Source organism: Schistocerca cancellata, chromosome 3, assembly GCF_023864275.1.
Source record: "Schistocerca cancellata isolate TAMUIC-IGC-003103 chromosome 3, iqSchCanc2.1, whole genome shotgun sequence".
NCBI classification, from domain to species: domain Eukaryota; kingdom Metazoa; phylum Arthropoda; class Insecta; order Orthoptera; family Acrididae; genus Schistocerca; species Schistocerca cancellata.
This window is the reverse complement of record NC_064628.1, coordinates 574802434-574816578: the sequence shown is the minus strand read 5'-3', so window position 1 is coordinate 574816578 and position 14145 is coordinate 574802434. Positions and strand designations below refer to the sequence as shown.

Sequence of the window (14145 nt, the reverse complement as noted above, 5' to 3'; positions counted from 1 at the left end):
GACGGGTGGCATCCCATGCTTCAGTTGTAAGTAATTTTCACTGCATTATATCCAATGTCGGAGTACCCTCAAACTTTTTTTTTAGAAAAAAAGCACTGTTATTAAGTACTGTTTTCTCAGTTTTACTTTTAAAAAGACGGTAATTGCTGAAATCAATGGTGTCTTTGTCCATCATCCGTGTTTCTTGTAGTGCCAAAATTTGAATCTTCTGTTATTTTAATGCATTTCCCAATTTATGAAGTTTGCTTGGTTACAAAGACTTTTGTATGTTAAGTGTTGCAAAAAAAAATTTGTTTTGGTTTTAAGTTGGCCAGAGGATTCTGACTTCCTCTGTTGAATCACACTGCATTTTAACCTGGCTGCCCAGGATCCGAAAGACCCGTTGCAGCAGTAATACTGGTGGTGGACTGACCACCTCGAGTAATATTCTGACTATCAAAATTCCCCATAATGATTGTACCTGGAATCAGGTAGGGCTGAGTAGACTCAATGAGTGTACTCAGATTGTTATGACTTGAAGGATTAGTTCCAGAATATAAATTTCAGCCACACCACTTGTGAACAGACTCTGGCCACTTTGCTGCTTGCTACAAGACAGACACAACATGGATTTGATTTTGTTTTACCTTGGTCTGAGATTGCTTATTCTGCACTCACAGCAGTCCACCATATCGGTGGAATGCTCACTATCCACTACCTGTGACCCGTCCAATACCCTATGCAAGGTCAACTTCTTGGACTGTTAGTTACAAAGTCTTGAAGCCTTATTAATTTATTTATTGTTTATTATTATTTTTTTCACTATCATTGTCATTTACATCTTCATCTGTATCCACACTCCACAAGCCACTGCATGGTAGAGGATGTCACATACTACTACTACTACTACTACTACTACTACTACTAGTGTTTTACTTTCGTGTTTGAATCACAAATAGAGCAATGAAATAACAACTGTCTATATGCCTACATACAGGTGTAATGCGTCTATCTTCGTGGTACTTAGGTGAAATGTGCAATGGTTGCAGTAGAATTGTTCTGAGTAGGCCTCAAATACAGGTCTGCTAATTATTCTCAATAGTGCCTTGTGGAAAGTAGGTTGCTCCCCTCTGGGGATTCCCATCTGAGGTCAAAAATTCATCTCCATAATACTTCTGTACTGATCCAGTCAACAAGTAGCAAATCCAGCAGCATGCCTCTGAATTGCTTTGATGTCTCCTTTTATTCAACCTGGTGGGGACCCTAAAACTCTAGCAGCACTCATGGATGGGTCAACACTAGTTTTGTATGCCCCATCTCCTTTATAGATGAGCTACACTTTTCCAAAATACTCCAGATAAAATGAAGTGGGCCATTTGCTTTCCATACTACCAACTTCAAGCACTTGTTACCTTTCATATCGCTTTGAGTTATGCCTAGATATTTAGTCGATAAGATTGTGTCAAGCACCACACTACTAATGCTGTATTTGAACATCACCAGGACTGCAGGATTGTTTTCCCTACTCATGCACATTTACTTACATTTCCTTAGAATCACGGCAAGCTACCGCTCATCACACCAACTAGAAATTCTGTCTAAGTCATCTTGTATCCTCTTACAATCTCTCAATGATGACATCTTTCCATACAGCTCAGCACCACCACCACCACCACCACCACCAAACAGCCAGAAATTGTTGCTAGCCCTGTCAGTCAGATCATTTACATATATAGAGAATAAGAGCAGTCCTATTGCTCTTCCCTAGGGAAATCCTGACGATGTTCTTGTTTGTGCTGATCACTTGCCTTCAAGGACAATGTAATGAGTATTATTACTTAAGAAGTATTCAAGTGACTCATATAGCTGGGAACCTAATCTGTATAAATGGACCTTCGTCAACAGTCTGGAGACTGGCCGATTTGGATGACTTAACACCAACACCACCACCACCACACCCACACCCACACCCACACCCACCACCACCACCACCACCACCACACCTGCAAATTCGCATACTTCATGTAACTGTTGGTGGAAACCTCTTGTAAGGTAGAACCCAATGAACTGTCCTCTCAATTTAATGACAACAAATTAGCTAGAAAGCATTTATTAATGTCAATGAAAATTTTATTTGCAGCTGTTTTCTAAAACTACCTTGCACTGCTATTTATCACAATATTTGTATGATATGTACACATATGTTACTGCTGAAAGATGACAGATGTAGAAAAGAAAAGTTCGGGCCCTAGGATGCAATCTTATGGGACACCCCATTAATTAAGTTTAAATTTGGGCGAAGACCAGTTACTTAATATGGGCCTGTTTTCTGTTTACAGCTTTCGTTTGTTTTTGAAAACAGGAAGCAATAAAGATACTGCAGTGATTCGAGAATTTCTAAGTAAATTTTAGAACCACTCAGCCTTCTACCGTCTCGAACACATGATATTCCGGATATGAGTGTGGGATGGTAGAATCCTACCTACTGAGTGCCACATGTTTGTTTGTGCAGGTTTAAAATCATTCACAGGTAGAAAGTAGACACGGTGGACAACCGGCACCGAAAAGTACCTGTCGGGCAATCCATAGACTTATTAGTGAGTGTGTAAGGAAGAACTGTAGAGGTTATATGCAGCTCTGTGCTTATTGGGTCATTTACTATTGTTATTAAAATAAAGACAGTTGAAAAAGAACTCTTGACAACTCTTGACGTAACCTTGCTATAGGTAAGACTTATTTTCTGGTTTTGTTACGAAAAGTTATGGTATCAAAGCCAACTTTCTTTTATCTGTAATATAGTTTGTGTCTGACATTCTACTGTACGAGGGACTTACAGGAAGTTATAGATTTATGTTGAAAGTGAGAGTTTTATTGTGTATGAAAGTCAAATACATTGTTAACTGACGAAAGCAAAGTTTGTATGTCTACTTATTTCATCAGTAGACAGAGTCTAACAATTCCTATACCTAGCATTATTCAACGGAGAAGAAGTCAAGGGGGTTTTCAGCAGCTGGCTACCCAGTAAAGAAGAGTGGCTGCAAATTCCAAGTCAGTCACCTCGTAAAGAAGTGGAAGGTGGTTTGGGGGGAATAAACCGAAATAACCTAGATTCACGCTCACACTTTAAGTCGGAAATGTTAGAATACCCTCAACCCATTCATTATTTGTAATACACCCAGAATATTACAGTTCATGTGTTTCCTGCTAGATTTAACTTGACCATTTTGCAGAATTTCCTGTGATACTGTAACATGATTTACTTAAAAGAATGAAATTATTCATGCAGTCAAATTGGTGCGACAAATCACAGAATACAACAGAATCCTATAATTTGCCATATTATGAATTAAATGCATCCTCAATGGATATCTTGGTATAAAAACCTCTGGGAATTCAAAGTGTGTCTTTGACAATATATTATCTGTAGTCAGATTATTAAGAAGCTATTTACATATCAACATTTATAAATTTTTAAGAGCATTACTAGACGTGTAACTGGGTGAAAATTCTTTATTGTATTTACTTAGGATCATTAACTTTTTGACACACTTTTACATTAGTCACTATTATAATGTATATGGAGAGAGAGAGAGAGAGAGAGAGAGAGAGAGAGAGAGAGAGAGAGAGAGAGAGAAATGCAGTGTGAAGAAAAACTGTGTTTGAGCTACAATTGCAAAAGAAAGAGAAGGAAATTTGTTTTCAATGGCACAGAGAAATACATATTAAAAAGTAAATATTGCTGTAACTTACAACGCAGAAGCTTCCAATTCATCCATGGTAACAGGTTGAGTGTGAAATCGCTCCTTGTCACGGAGGCTCCTCCCAAGGCCTTGCCTCTTTGGCACAGCTCCAGTTTTAATTGCAGCTGCTGAGCTGCTTCTGACAGGCTGACTTAGAAGGCTTTCCATGTTTACTATCCTTTCAGCAACTGATAAACTTCTTGGCTCATCAGAATTTGGCTGATTCATCAACTGTACATTGTCAGTAGCATCTACAGAACAACTCGGCTCCCAGGAACGTCTTTTGGGGACAACATTATCACGCTCACTCTCAAGTGAAACAGGGCTACATAACACACGATTTCGTCTTAGAACAGCACCTTCACCAACTGGACTGACAGGCCTTGTATTATCACTACCAGATGAAGCAGTGCTCCGTCCTATCAGCCTATCCTCATCTTCATCATCACAAAATGACAATCTCGGACGGGGAGAAGAGGACCTTTCTCTGCTGTTCGATTGCTTCAGTATGGGTCTAACAGCTTCCCCATCTGATCCAGATGTGGAATCAGAAGCAGTAGCACTATGGCTGCGTAATTTCAAACATCTGGTAGGTGATTCCCTTGGTGTGCCATCCAAACTTACACTACCTCTGCCTTCCTGGGAAGATCTCCGTGAAGACTTCAATATAGGTTTTTTTGGCCTGTCTTCAGAATCGTCGACATCCGTGCTTGTTTTCTTCTTCAAAATGGGTTTAGGGGTGTCTGCAGAGGAAGAGTCTGCTGTAGTTGTGTCCTCTGAGCTGCTCTTCTTCTTAAGTATAGGCCGTACAACTTCAGAAGCATCAGCTCCAAATTCTGTGCCAGATATTCCAGCAACATTCATGATAACTGTCTGTGAAATTGAAACATGAGGTGAACCACTTCCACTGCTACTGCTACTGCTAACATTGGATTTGCGTTTCAAAATTCCTTGTGGTTCTGGGGAAGTGATAGTTCTTTCTTCCGTGTCATCATCACGGCTAGTCTTCCTTTTTAAAATTGAATGAGGATGTAATTCTGGAGACTGAGTTCGCCTCACTAGTTCCTCCATCGATGATCTTCTCTGGTTCTTCAAGATGGGTCTGAATTCGTAAGAATCTCTAGCCCAACTATGATTGACATCTGGTGAGCAACTTCGACGCCTCATGACTTCTGATTCATCGAGGCTTGCACGTTTTTTGAGTATACCTTGTCTTCTAGAGTTACGAACATGATCTTCTACTGATGGAGAGAAAGTTACTGGTGGTGCTGGTGTGGTACTTGCACTTGAGCCTCCTGCCTCATCTTGTGAGGTTTTTCGCTTAAGTATTGACACAGGCTGTGCTGTTACAACAGGAGCAGAAGGAACTGTGCCTAGCGGTTCCTCCAATGACTTCTTCTTCAAAATGGAAGATGCTGGCTTCGTTGGTGATTTACTGCTTTCATGAATTTCTACTGTAAGTTCAGTGTCGTCTTCACAGGGAAATGATGAAGTGGAGTCAACTGAAACCACTGCAGATGCAGATTTTTTCAGGCTATGTTCTGCATGGTCCTGCACATGGCTATTACTGAGGGTAGAAGATGTGTTCGAACGAATAAGATGGGATTCTCCAGTCAATTGAGACGTATGTTCATCACTCAGAGAAGTATTGGTAAGCCTGTCTAATCTTGCTAAGGACTCTTTTGTGAGTGCTGTCAGTATATCAACTTTCTGGGAGGTATCCACACTTTTTATATCCGATTTTTTTGACAAATATCTGAAAATGAAAAAATATTTTTCAGTTTGCTCACTCAGCTAAACGCAAAACATTGAAACAATATTGCTTAAATTATTTAGGTCTTTCTGCCAAAAGGAGATTATTTTCCTATTACACTGTTGAAACCATACAAACATATAATAAAAGACTCCAGACCACAGAAATACATGGTCGAATTTCCTTTTCTTTGAATCTTTATGCATTGTACCAAGAAGACAAATGAGATGATGGATTGACCATATTCAAATCACTCACAGACTGATCTCTAATACACCAAATACCATGACATTTTTCTGTTTCTGTGTTGTTATACAATGCTCCAGCAACAACAATCAAAACCCACAAAGCAATTTAAAGTCAATATTCTAAAGCTCTGTGTATAACAAAGAAGTAAGATGCATCTAGATAAACTTACCTCGACTCTGTCAGCCTCGATTTTGAAGGTGTGACCAATGGGGAACTAGGTTTTCTTGTGTTTACAACAGGTACAAATCCGGTAGCTGATGTCCGAGGGGATGTAGTCCTTGATGTAAAGCTGGGTGATGCTGTGCTTCTAACAGGTGAGACAGGCACTACATTTGAAGCAGTGCCATTCAGTCTTGAGTGTTGCTGTTGCTGACGAGGTGAACCACCAACAGGAGAGGCTGCAAAAAGATGCAAAATGGGATTATTACCATCCACAAAAAATGACTACCTGCAGTCCAAACCAATCTCTTTCCAGACAGTTATTAAGTGGACTTTCACTAATGACTAAAGCAGTGAGCCTCACATTTCTTTTTGTTAACTGATGAAGTCAGGCTGTTTCAAAAAGAAAGTACATATTTTGAATAGATATATTTATTAAAGGGTAAGACATACAACTACAGAAACTGGGACACACACTTATGAATCTCTCAAGCTTAGATTTCAGATGTTAAATATGTCCTCCATCAGCGACAAAAACATTATCACTTACATACTTGGGTCAGTATGTCCACTGTCACTGATTTTATGGCAGTACAGATCTAGTTCTTCAACTCTTACAGTTCCTGTGGTAGTGTGAGAGCATGAATGACGTCCTTAATGTAACCCCACAGGAAGATGTCACAGGGCATCAAATCTGGTGACCATGGAGGCCAGATGAGAAGTACTAAGTTGTTAGCTGTTTGATGAAAAATCCAATAGCGTGTCTAGTTTCATTCACATATTTATGAACTTGAAAAGTCCAGTGAGGGGGTGCCCCTTCTTGTTGAAAAATGTAATTTTCTTCAGTCAGCCTTGGAAACAACTAGTTTTGTGACACATCAAGATACTATTGCCTGTTAACTGTGTTTCCATCAAAGAAGAATGGGCCATTCACAGGAGGGGGATATCAAACAATGAACAAAAACTTTTGATGAATCTGATACATATTAAATTTGTGCATGTGGGATCTTTAGGCCCCAAGTTCAAGTATTGTGTTTGTTTACTTTCCCATTAAGGTGGAAAGCCACTTCATCACTGAACACTATGCACTGTGAAAGTGTTATCACTATCAACAGCATTCTGCAGCTCGTCATCAAATGACACACATTTGCATTTGTCATCATGACATAGAGCCTTTAAAAGCTGTAACTTTTAATGCTTCACAACCAATTGCCATCTCAAAACACAGCAAATTATTGTTTTAGCCAGTTGCAACTCCCGACTGCCGCAACACGTTCATCTTGCAGGACTATGTTGGTAAGCAGTTTGAATTTGTGCAACATTTTTGTCAGGAATAGGTGAGTTGCCAGGACAACTACTTTTATATACATATCCTGCATCTACAAACTGTTAGCATCTGACAATGTTCCACACATTCAGAGGATCAGTTTGGTACATGAACCTGAAACATCTTCACACTGTAATCGTGGAATTACACTTCGAAAACTCAAGAATACAAAATGATTTTTACTGTGGAGTAGGCGTTTCACACAGGTGATGCTTGGAAAAAAAAAAAAAAAAAAAAAAAAAAAAAAAAAAAAAAAAAAAAAAAAAAAAAAAAAGAGACAACTGACATCTAGTGGAACTGAATATAAACTACATCATGTATTCATTGCCCCCAATACTGAGCCATGGTGCAGTGCTCAGTGGTTTTGGCAACATAATACTTTGTAATATGTATATTTGTTTTTTGAAACATTCTGTTTTTTATGTGGTTTCCCTGTCAACTAAATCAAAATAGTTAAAAATCAAATTAATACTGCCTTGAGCTGTGGTGCATAGAATGTGGCACAGTGATTGGCTGGATTTGTTATTTATCATCTATCACTTTTGGGAGGTTCTGGAAATATCATATGTTTGTATATTCAGATATTCATGAATAGTCAATATTTGTATAAATACCAGCATTCTGCAATGTTCAGTATTTGTGCAAATAGTTGCATTCTTCGTCCAGATAGTCATTCTGTTCTGGTTGCACAATTAGTGTCCGTAATAAACATTCTTTCAGTTTTAGGCAATGTATTTAATAAATAATCCTGCTTTTGGATTTGGATATTTTTTTGGTACAAACCAATATACTGTATTGTTACTTAAATCTATACTCAAATAATTATTAAACAGTATGATAAAATAATAATAGCAAAACACAGAAGAACACTATTTAGGGACTTTGGATCAATATGTGCAGTCTGAAACTTACTCCTAATTAATGAATCACTGAAGAAAGAGTATAATATTAATACACGAGAGTGTGTGTTCTATGAAGTGCAAATACTGCCACCATACTGTTAATTTTTGGAAGCCAGTTAAATAATTTTTTGGCATAGAAGTCCATTCTTTAGTTTCCACAGAGTTTTGATTCAAAAAGAATAGTTGACCACCCTAATGGTCAGATATCAAGTCTGACTCATCCTGCTAGATACACAAACCCTAGTCAAATGTAGACAATTATCTTTTCCCAAGCTGAACCCAATATACGAGGGACAGACCTAAAAAGAATCAGACTGATTTAATGCACAGGTGTGTCATTGTAGGTCTATCACCTCACATCAGAAGTGGAACAGCAATCAAAGCAGTCAGTGAAAGCTAACTGCCAAGCACCGAACAAGACAATTTCAATCATATCAACCAGAATGATTGTGACAGTAGTTTTGGGATGCTAAAGGGATTATTCTTCAAGATTATCTTGCAACAGGTAAAGCAATTACTGGCAAATTCAGCACAAATCTTCAGGACCAACTGAATGAAAATATGTGTGAGCACATGCCTACATCAGGACACTGCACTTGTTCACAAATGGAAAAACTGAGGGATTTTAAGCAGATTTATCTATCCATCAGATTAGTACCACATGACTTCCACCTATTTGTCCACAGAAGATATTAAGACAACCATAGATAAGTATTCTGGAGAGCTTCCACACATAATGTGAAGAATTAATTAATTTTTGTTGTTATTGTTGTTGTGGTTGCTGCTGCTGCTGCTGCTGATGATGATGATGACAACAAGTGATGACACAAATTTACTCAACCAGCAAGAAATCTTATCATCTACTCTCAGCTCATATAGCACCATGACAGCATGTGTGAGTGACCTTTGCAACTAATCAATTATTTTAGGGATGCAATGTAATCAATGGAAACATACTGGATGAAGTGCACTGACATAAGAGGAAGCTACATCAGAAAGAAACTGCATTTTTCACATAAAAATCAGAAGGGGAAATGTTGGGGATAAACAAGTACACTTTCCCAGATCAGTTCCATTCATTTAATCATATACCACACAACTGTGTTTGATTAGCTTCATATCAAAACCAATCTGGATTAAAAATTAATGCAAGTGAGCAAACAGCAGTACTGCCAGTATGTCAATAATAATATTTATCATCGGGTATAAAGCGAAAAGAACAGTTCTTTAGAGTAACCAACATGAAACCAATGCTTATTAACATAAATATGGTCATATGTGTTATCAAATGAAATTTGTGACTGAACTGAGGATTGCTTGCTGGGAATGATGTGGCATGTTACACCAGCTGGACAGTCATCAGCAGATACAGGAATAGTTCCAGGCATGCCCCAATGAAGAGTATTGGCTCCCTTGCCATTTATGTGATATATTAACTGTCTGACAGACAATGTTAATAAAAACTCATACTTTAGGCAGGTGATGCAGTTATGTTACATTTTTATGTTATTTAGTATGTATGTAATGTGTGTATGTATGTAATGTACGATGCGGTACTGATTACACGAAATATGCACAAATTTTGTCAGATCTTGATGGGATTTCAAAGTGGTGCAAAGATTGGCAATTTGTCTCAAAATTCAGAAATGTAACATACTGACTTCACAAAACACAAATACAAAGTATCATAGGACCATAACATCAGTGTGTCACCACTGGAATTAGTCAACCTGGGTGTAACAGTATGTACGGATATGTATATCATATAGGCTTAAACAAAGGTACAGCAAGTAGTGGGTAGTCATATTCACTGGTAAGTTACTGGAAAAATGCAATCACTCTACACAGCAGCTTGCTTAGAAAACACTTGTGTGAGCCTTGCTATGATATAGTCTCTCAAGTGTGTAGGAGATACATCAGATAGGACTAATCATGGATACTGAACGTATAAGGGTAGCACAAATGAGCACAGAATTATTTGACATTCAGGAGAGGATCATCATGGAGACACCAAAAAACCTGAACTGGCAACCACTAAGGTATGTGCCATCTACCCTTACAGAGCCTCAAGAAACAATATTAAGCAATGAATCTAGAAAGTACAACCACCTCTTAGATACCATAGGGACCACAGAATACAAGCTTAGACTACTTACAGCATAAATGTGTCTGCGTGTACTGTAACTCTTCCCTCATTCCATACAAAATAGGGCAGGAAGAAATCCTAATATGTGGTACACTGGGAAGTACCTTCTGCTGTGTGCTTCACAGTCGTTTGCACAGTGTAGAAGTAGATGAAGATGTAGATGTAGAGATCCTGCCAGTTGTCAATATAGCGTATACTTTCCCATGCTGCTACTGCTGTTTGGCAATTCCTCTGGGAGTTTGCTGTGATTAGAGAAGTTTAAACGAGCTCAGTACTAAGGGAACAGAAAGTGTGTAATACTGAAACTCTAAAGCTACCTTTCATGGACAGCACTTTACCTCTACTGTGTGATCTGAGCACTCAGTTTCAACTATCAATATGTGAAATTTTAACTAGGTATGCGAGGTGCTCTGTGGTGCCAGACATGGCAGTAACAGGAGTGCACTGCCGATGAAAGGCAGGTAACAGCAGACAGTACAATACACTGCATTAGTCATATTCAATTGATCCCATGCAGAGTTACATCTTAGATGTGGAAACAAAGGGAAAATGTACATTTTTCTTTAATTTCAGTGCTATACAGTAAAATAAATTTACTACAGACTTGTGTACTACAGTGCTAATTCTGATAATAAAATAACCTAAAACACTAATCTTGTGTTTTTGTTAAGATACTTTTCAACACAGGTGAAGGAATTGCCCAAAAGAAAGTTCTTTCCAACACATTATTTACATGACATTTAATGTACACAGGCAGGTCGCTGAACACATGTTTACCCATATTTCTGACTCCTGTCTGTCCTTATTGTGATCATTGTAGAGGTTGTTTCTGTGATAGCGTTCTAGTCATGTTTTCCACAATACTTTTTAGAAAAGAGTAGGCTAATATTGTAATTATAAATATCATTACTAAATATAGATATTGTGAAGTAGCTGTCAAATAGCTAGTTTTTTTGAAGAGTCCTCTGCAGGATGTCCAGGATTAACAGCAGATATGTGTCCTGGAACATGCTTCTATATTCCAAAAATATTGCCCGCATCAGTCAAGTTTCCCCCAAACAATAGTTACAGAACCAATTAGTGGATGGGAATATGCAGAATACATTTGTTTCTTCATTTTATCAAATGCAGCAGTAATCACGCATACTGCAAACATAGCTCAACCGACGCATTTCATTATTTTCAGGCAGTGTGTTTTTACATTATGGTTGTCATCTATCTGCCACGTGAAAAACTTACACTTTCCACTTCTTGTATTTCATTGTACTTCTTGAGTTCTATAAGAAGTACGGAACTGAGTGTTCAGAGACTTGTCAAAATTCAGCAATAATAATGTGTCTTGAACCATCTGTTGACATTTTCAAATATTTCATCAGTTGCATTTGCAGTATGGGGACTGGTATTACTTTTTATTCCTATATATGTATGACCTGCAAAAAAACGCAAAACTTGCATGTTATGAAACTGCAATTGATAATTTATGTAAATCAGAATCACAGCACTCAAAATCGAACCTTTTGATACACCACGTCCAATTGCTCCAAATTCTGAGAGCCAGATGTTTGTCACTGGCATGGCATTGATACACTTTGCTTGTCTTTCGGGTAAGAAAGATTTTTACAAGCATGTGATGTATTTTTCTGTCCATTGGAACAGACATCGCGCATACGAATCTGTACACATATGGGCCTTGGCGGGGCAATCCATGTTACTTCTGTGTCAAAATTTACACCATAGTAGGTGATCGGTACGAGTCCCGCACGGCTGTAAGTTGTCAGTAGTGGAAGACAACCAATAAGACATTCCGCTGATATTTGCTACCCGAGAACCGCAGGCCGCACAAATACTTGACATTTTGGCGACCACTGGCCTAGGCGGTTAAGGCAACCATTCTAGAATAGCGGAGCATCTGGGTTAGAGTTCCATATCACCACAAATTTTCTCATGTTGCCGCTGCATTTTTTCATTCTCTATGAACCGGTTATGTTTCCGAGGCGAATCAGACCTGGGAGGGTGACGGTGTCGGCGTGGACAGCGCTCCTGCCAAGTTCCAAGCTGCCGTCGAACGACTTCCTGGACCTGGAGGCAGCCGTCGACGGTTCGGGGGCGGAGGAGGCGGCGGAAGCAGGGGCGGGGGCGGACCCGGCGCCGTTCACCGGCCGTCGCCGGCGACGCACGCTGCCACCGCCGCTGCTTTCGTCTGCAACAGGCAAAAACATCAGTTCAATGTTGCCGCCTGGAGTACAATATAACTGAATCGCAACTTGTTGAAACCAAATGTGTCAAAATTTTCAATTTTCTTTTTTTCACTGAATACAACATTTAAGAGTACAGCCTATTGTTTGGTGTTGAAATGAAACACGTCTTGCTCCTACAAATGGTAGAATCGGGTGCACTTTACGGTGTTTGTTGTTAAAACCAAATAACTCACTTGTTTCGTTTCAACAGACGCTGCTCGTTCCCGCGCAGAATCTGTTTTCCTCCAATGCTAGACATTGTTGATAAAATTATCCACTTTCTTTGTTGTGGCTCTAATGGTCACTGCTAATGTTCATTAAACGGCAGTTGGTTGTATTACTATGGCTCCAAAAAGGAAGAATAGTAGTGCAGATTATGACAGACGTATGGTAAAGACAGTTCGTACGAAAGGACTGCCTTATCGAAATTAAAGAGGAGATTATGTTCCAGCGAAAGCAGTTAGGGACTCTTGCAGGTAAATATCAAGCTTTCTTGGAACAACCGAGGAAACTGTATAGACGTAAATAATATCAATATTATCAGCAATACCAATCTTTTATTACAGTTTTAATTTCCTTTCGGCATCAGAATGAAACGTTATGACTCCATTGACGTAATTGAACGTAATAATATTTTTGCAATATTTCTTGATCTTCCTACCAAATATGCCCATGACTTACATCTGCAGCGCCTTATTGAAGCGAAGGAAGTAAAGCAGAGGCGTCCTTGGAAATCTGATCCAGAATGTTGTGAAAACTGTATGGATGCAACGTTTCTTGACCAAATAGTGCTTGGAACTGAAAGGAAACTGGATTGCAAGAAAGCTTTCATGAATACACATGCAGTGACGAATTCGCTCGTGTTTGGAGTCTGTAAATTGCTACTTGAGTGAATCGCACCTGTTGATGAATGCGAAAAAACCTAAGCACCACGAAGACATCGAACAATACCCTCGCACTCATTCACTTGCATACAAAGTCTTTCCCCACAAAAACCTCACCTTATTCACGAAAAGAAGTGACATATTTAAACTCTGAACTAAATGTGCGAATAATGCACAGCATGACAAATATGCACATTGAACAGTAAAATATGGTGTTTATCGTAATTATTATCGGGACAATTTTTATTATTCATTTGGCAGACCCCAAGTGGATGTCTGTTGTAACACATTTAAATGAAAAAGCCAAGCTTGTTGCCAGAGCGGAATTGAATGTTCCTAAGCGTCGTAGTTCTAAATTTTACAACTCACTTCTGGATGCAAAAAGAATTTTTATTGATACACAGGGACCCATTAGTTTTTGATTGTATGCAAAACATGTAGCTTCCACATATCCCAATCCAACATATATTATTCTATGAACACCAACTGTAGGTACTGTTTTGGCACACATGATTTGAAAACTGACCACTCCACTGTGTACTTGTACCATGAAGGCTTAGGAAAGAAAGGTGCAACCCGAAGTGGCATCTTTCGTTTCTGATTACATAAGAAACGATCTCAGTAAGAATGTGACTGACCTTTTTTTTCTGATGGATGTGTCGGCCAGAATAAAAATCACGTGTATGGGCATGGTTCAAGCAGGAATATTAAAGAACACAATACATAAATGTCCAGAGAGGGGCCATTCATTCCTCCTGTGTGGTCACAA

General features: G+C 38.9%; 1 protein-coding gene across 1 annotated transcript in view; it reads right to left on the bottom strand.

Annotated features, from left to right (window-relative positions):
* Positions 1-14145, bottom strand: part of LOC126175422 (uncharacterized) — a 581488-nt gene that overhangs the window by 449524 nt on the left and 117819 nt on the right. Inside the window, exons 3-5 of the mRNA XM_049922221.1 lie at positions 12261-12455; positions 5891-6119; positions 3730-5475 (exon numbers count right to left, since the gene is read on the bottom strand). Coding sequence (XP_049778178.1) covers positions 3730-5475; positions 5891-6119; positions 12261-12455 — 2170 coding nt within the window. The remainder of the gene's footprint in view (positions 1-3729; positions 5476-5890; positions 6120-12260; positions 12456-14145) is intronic.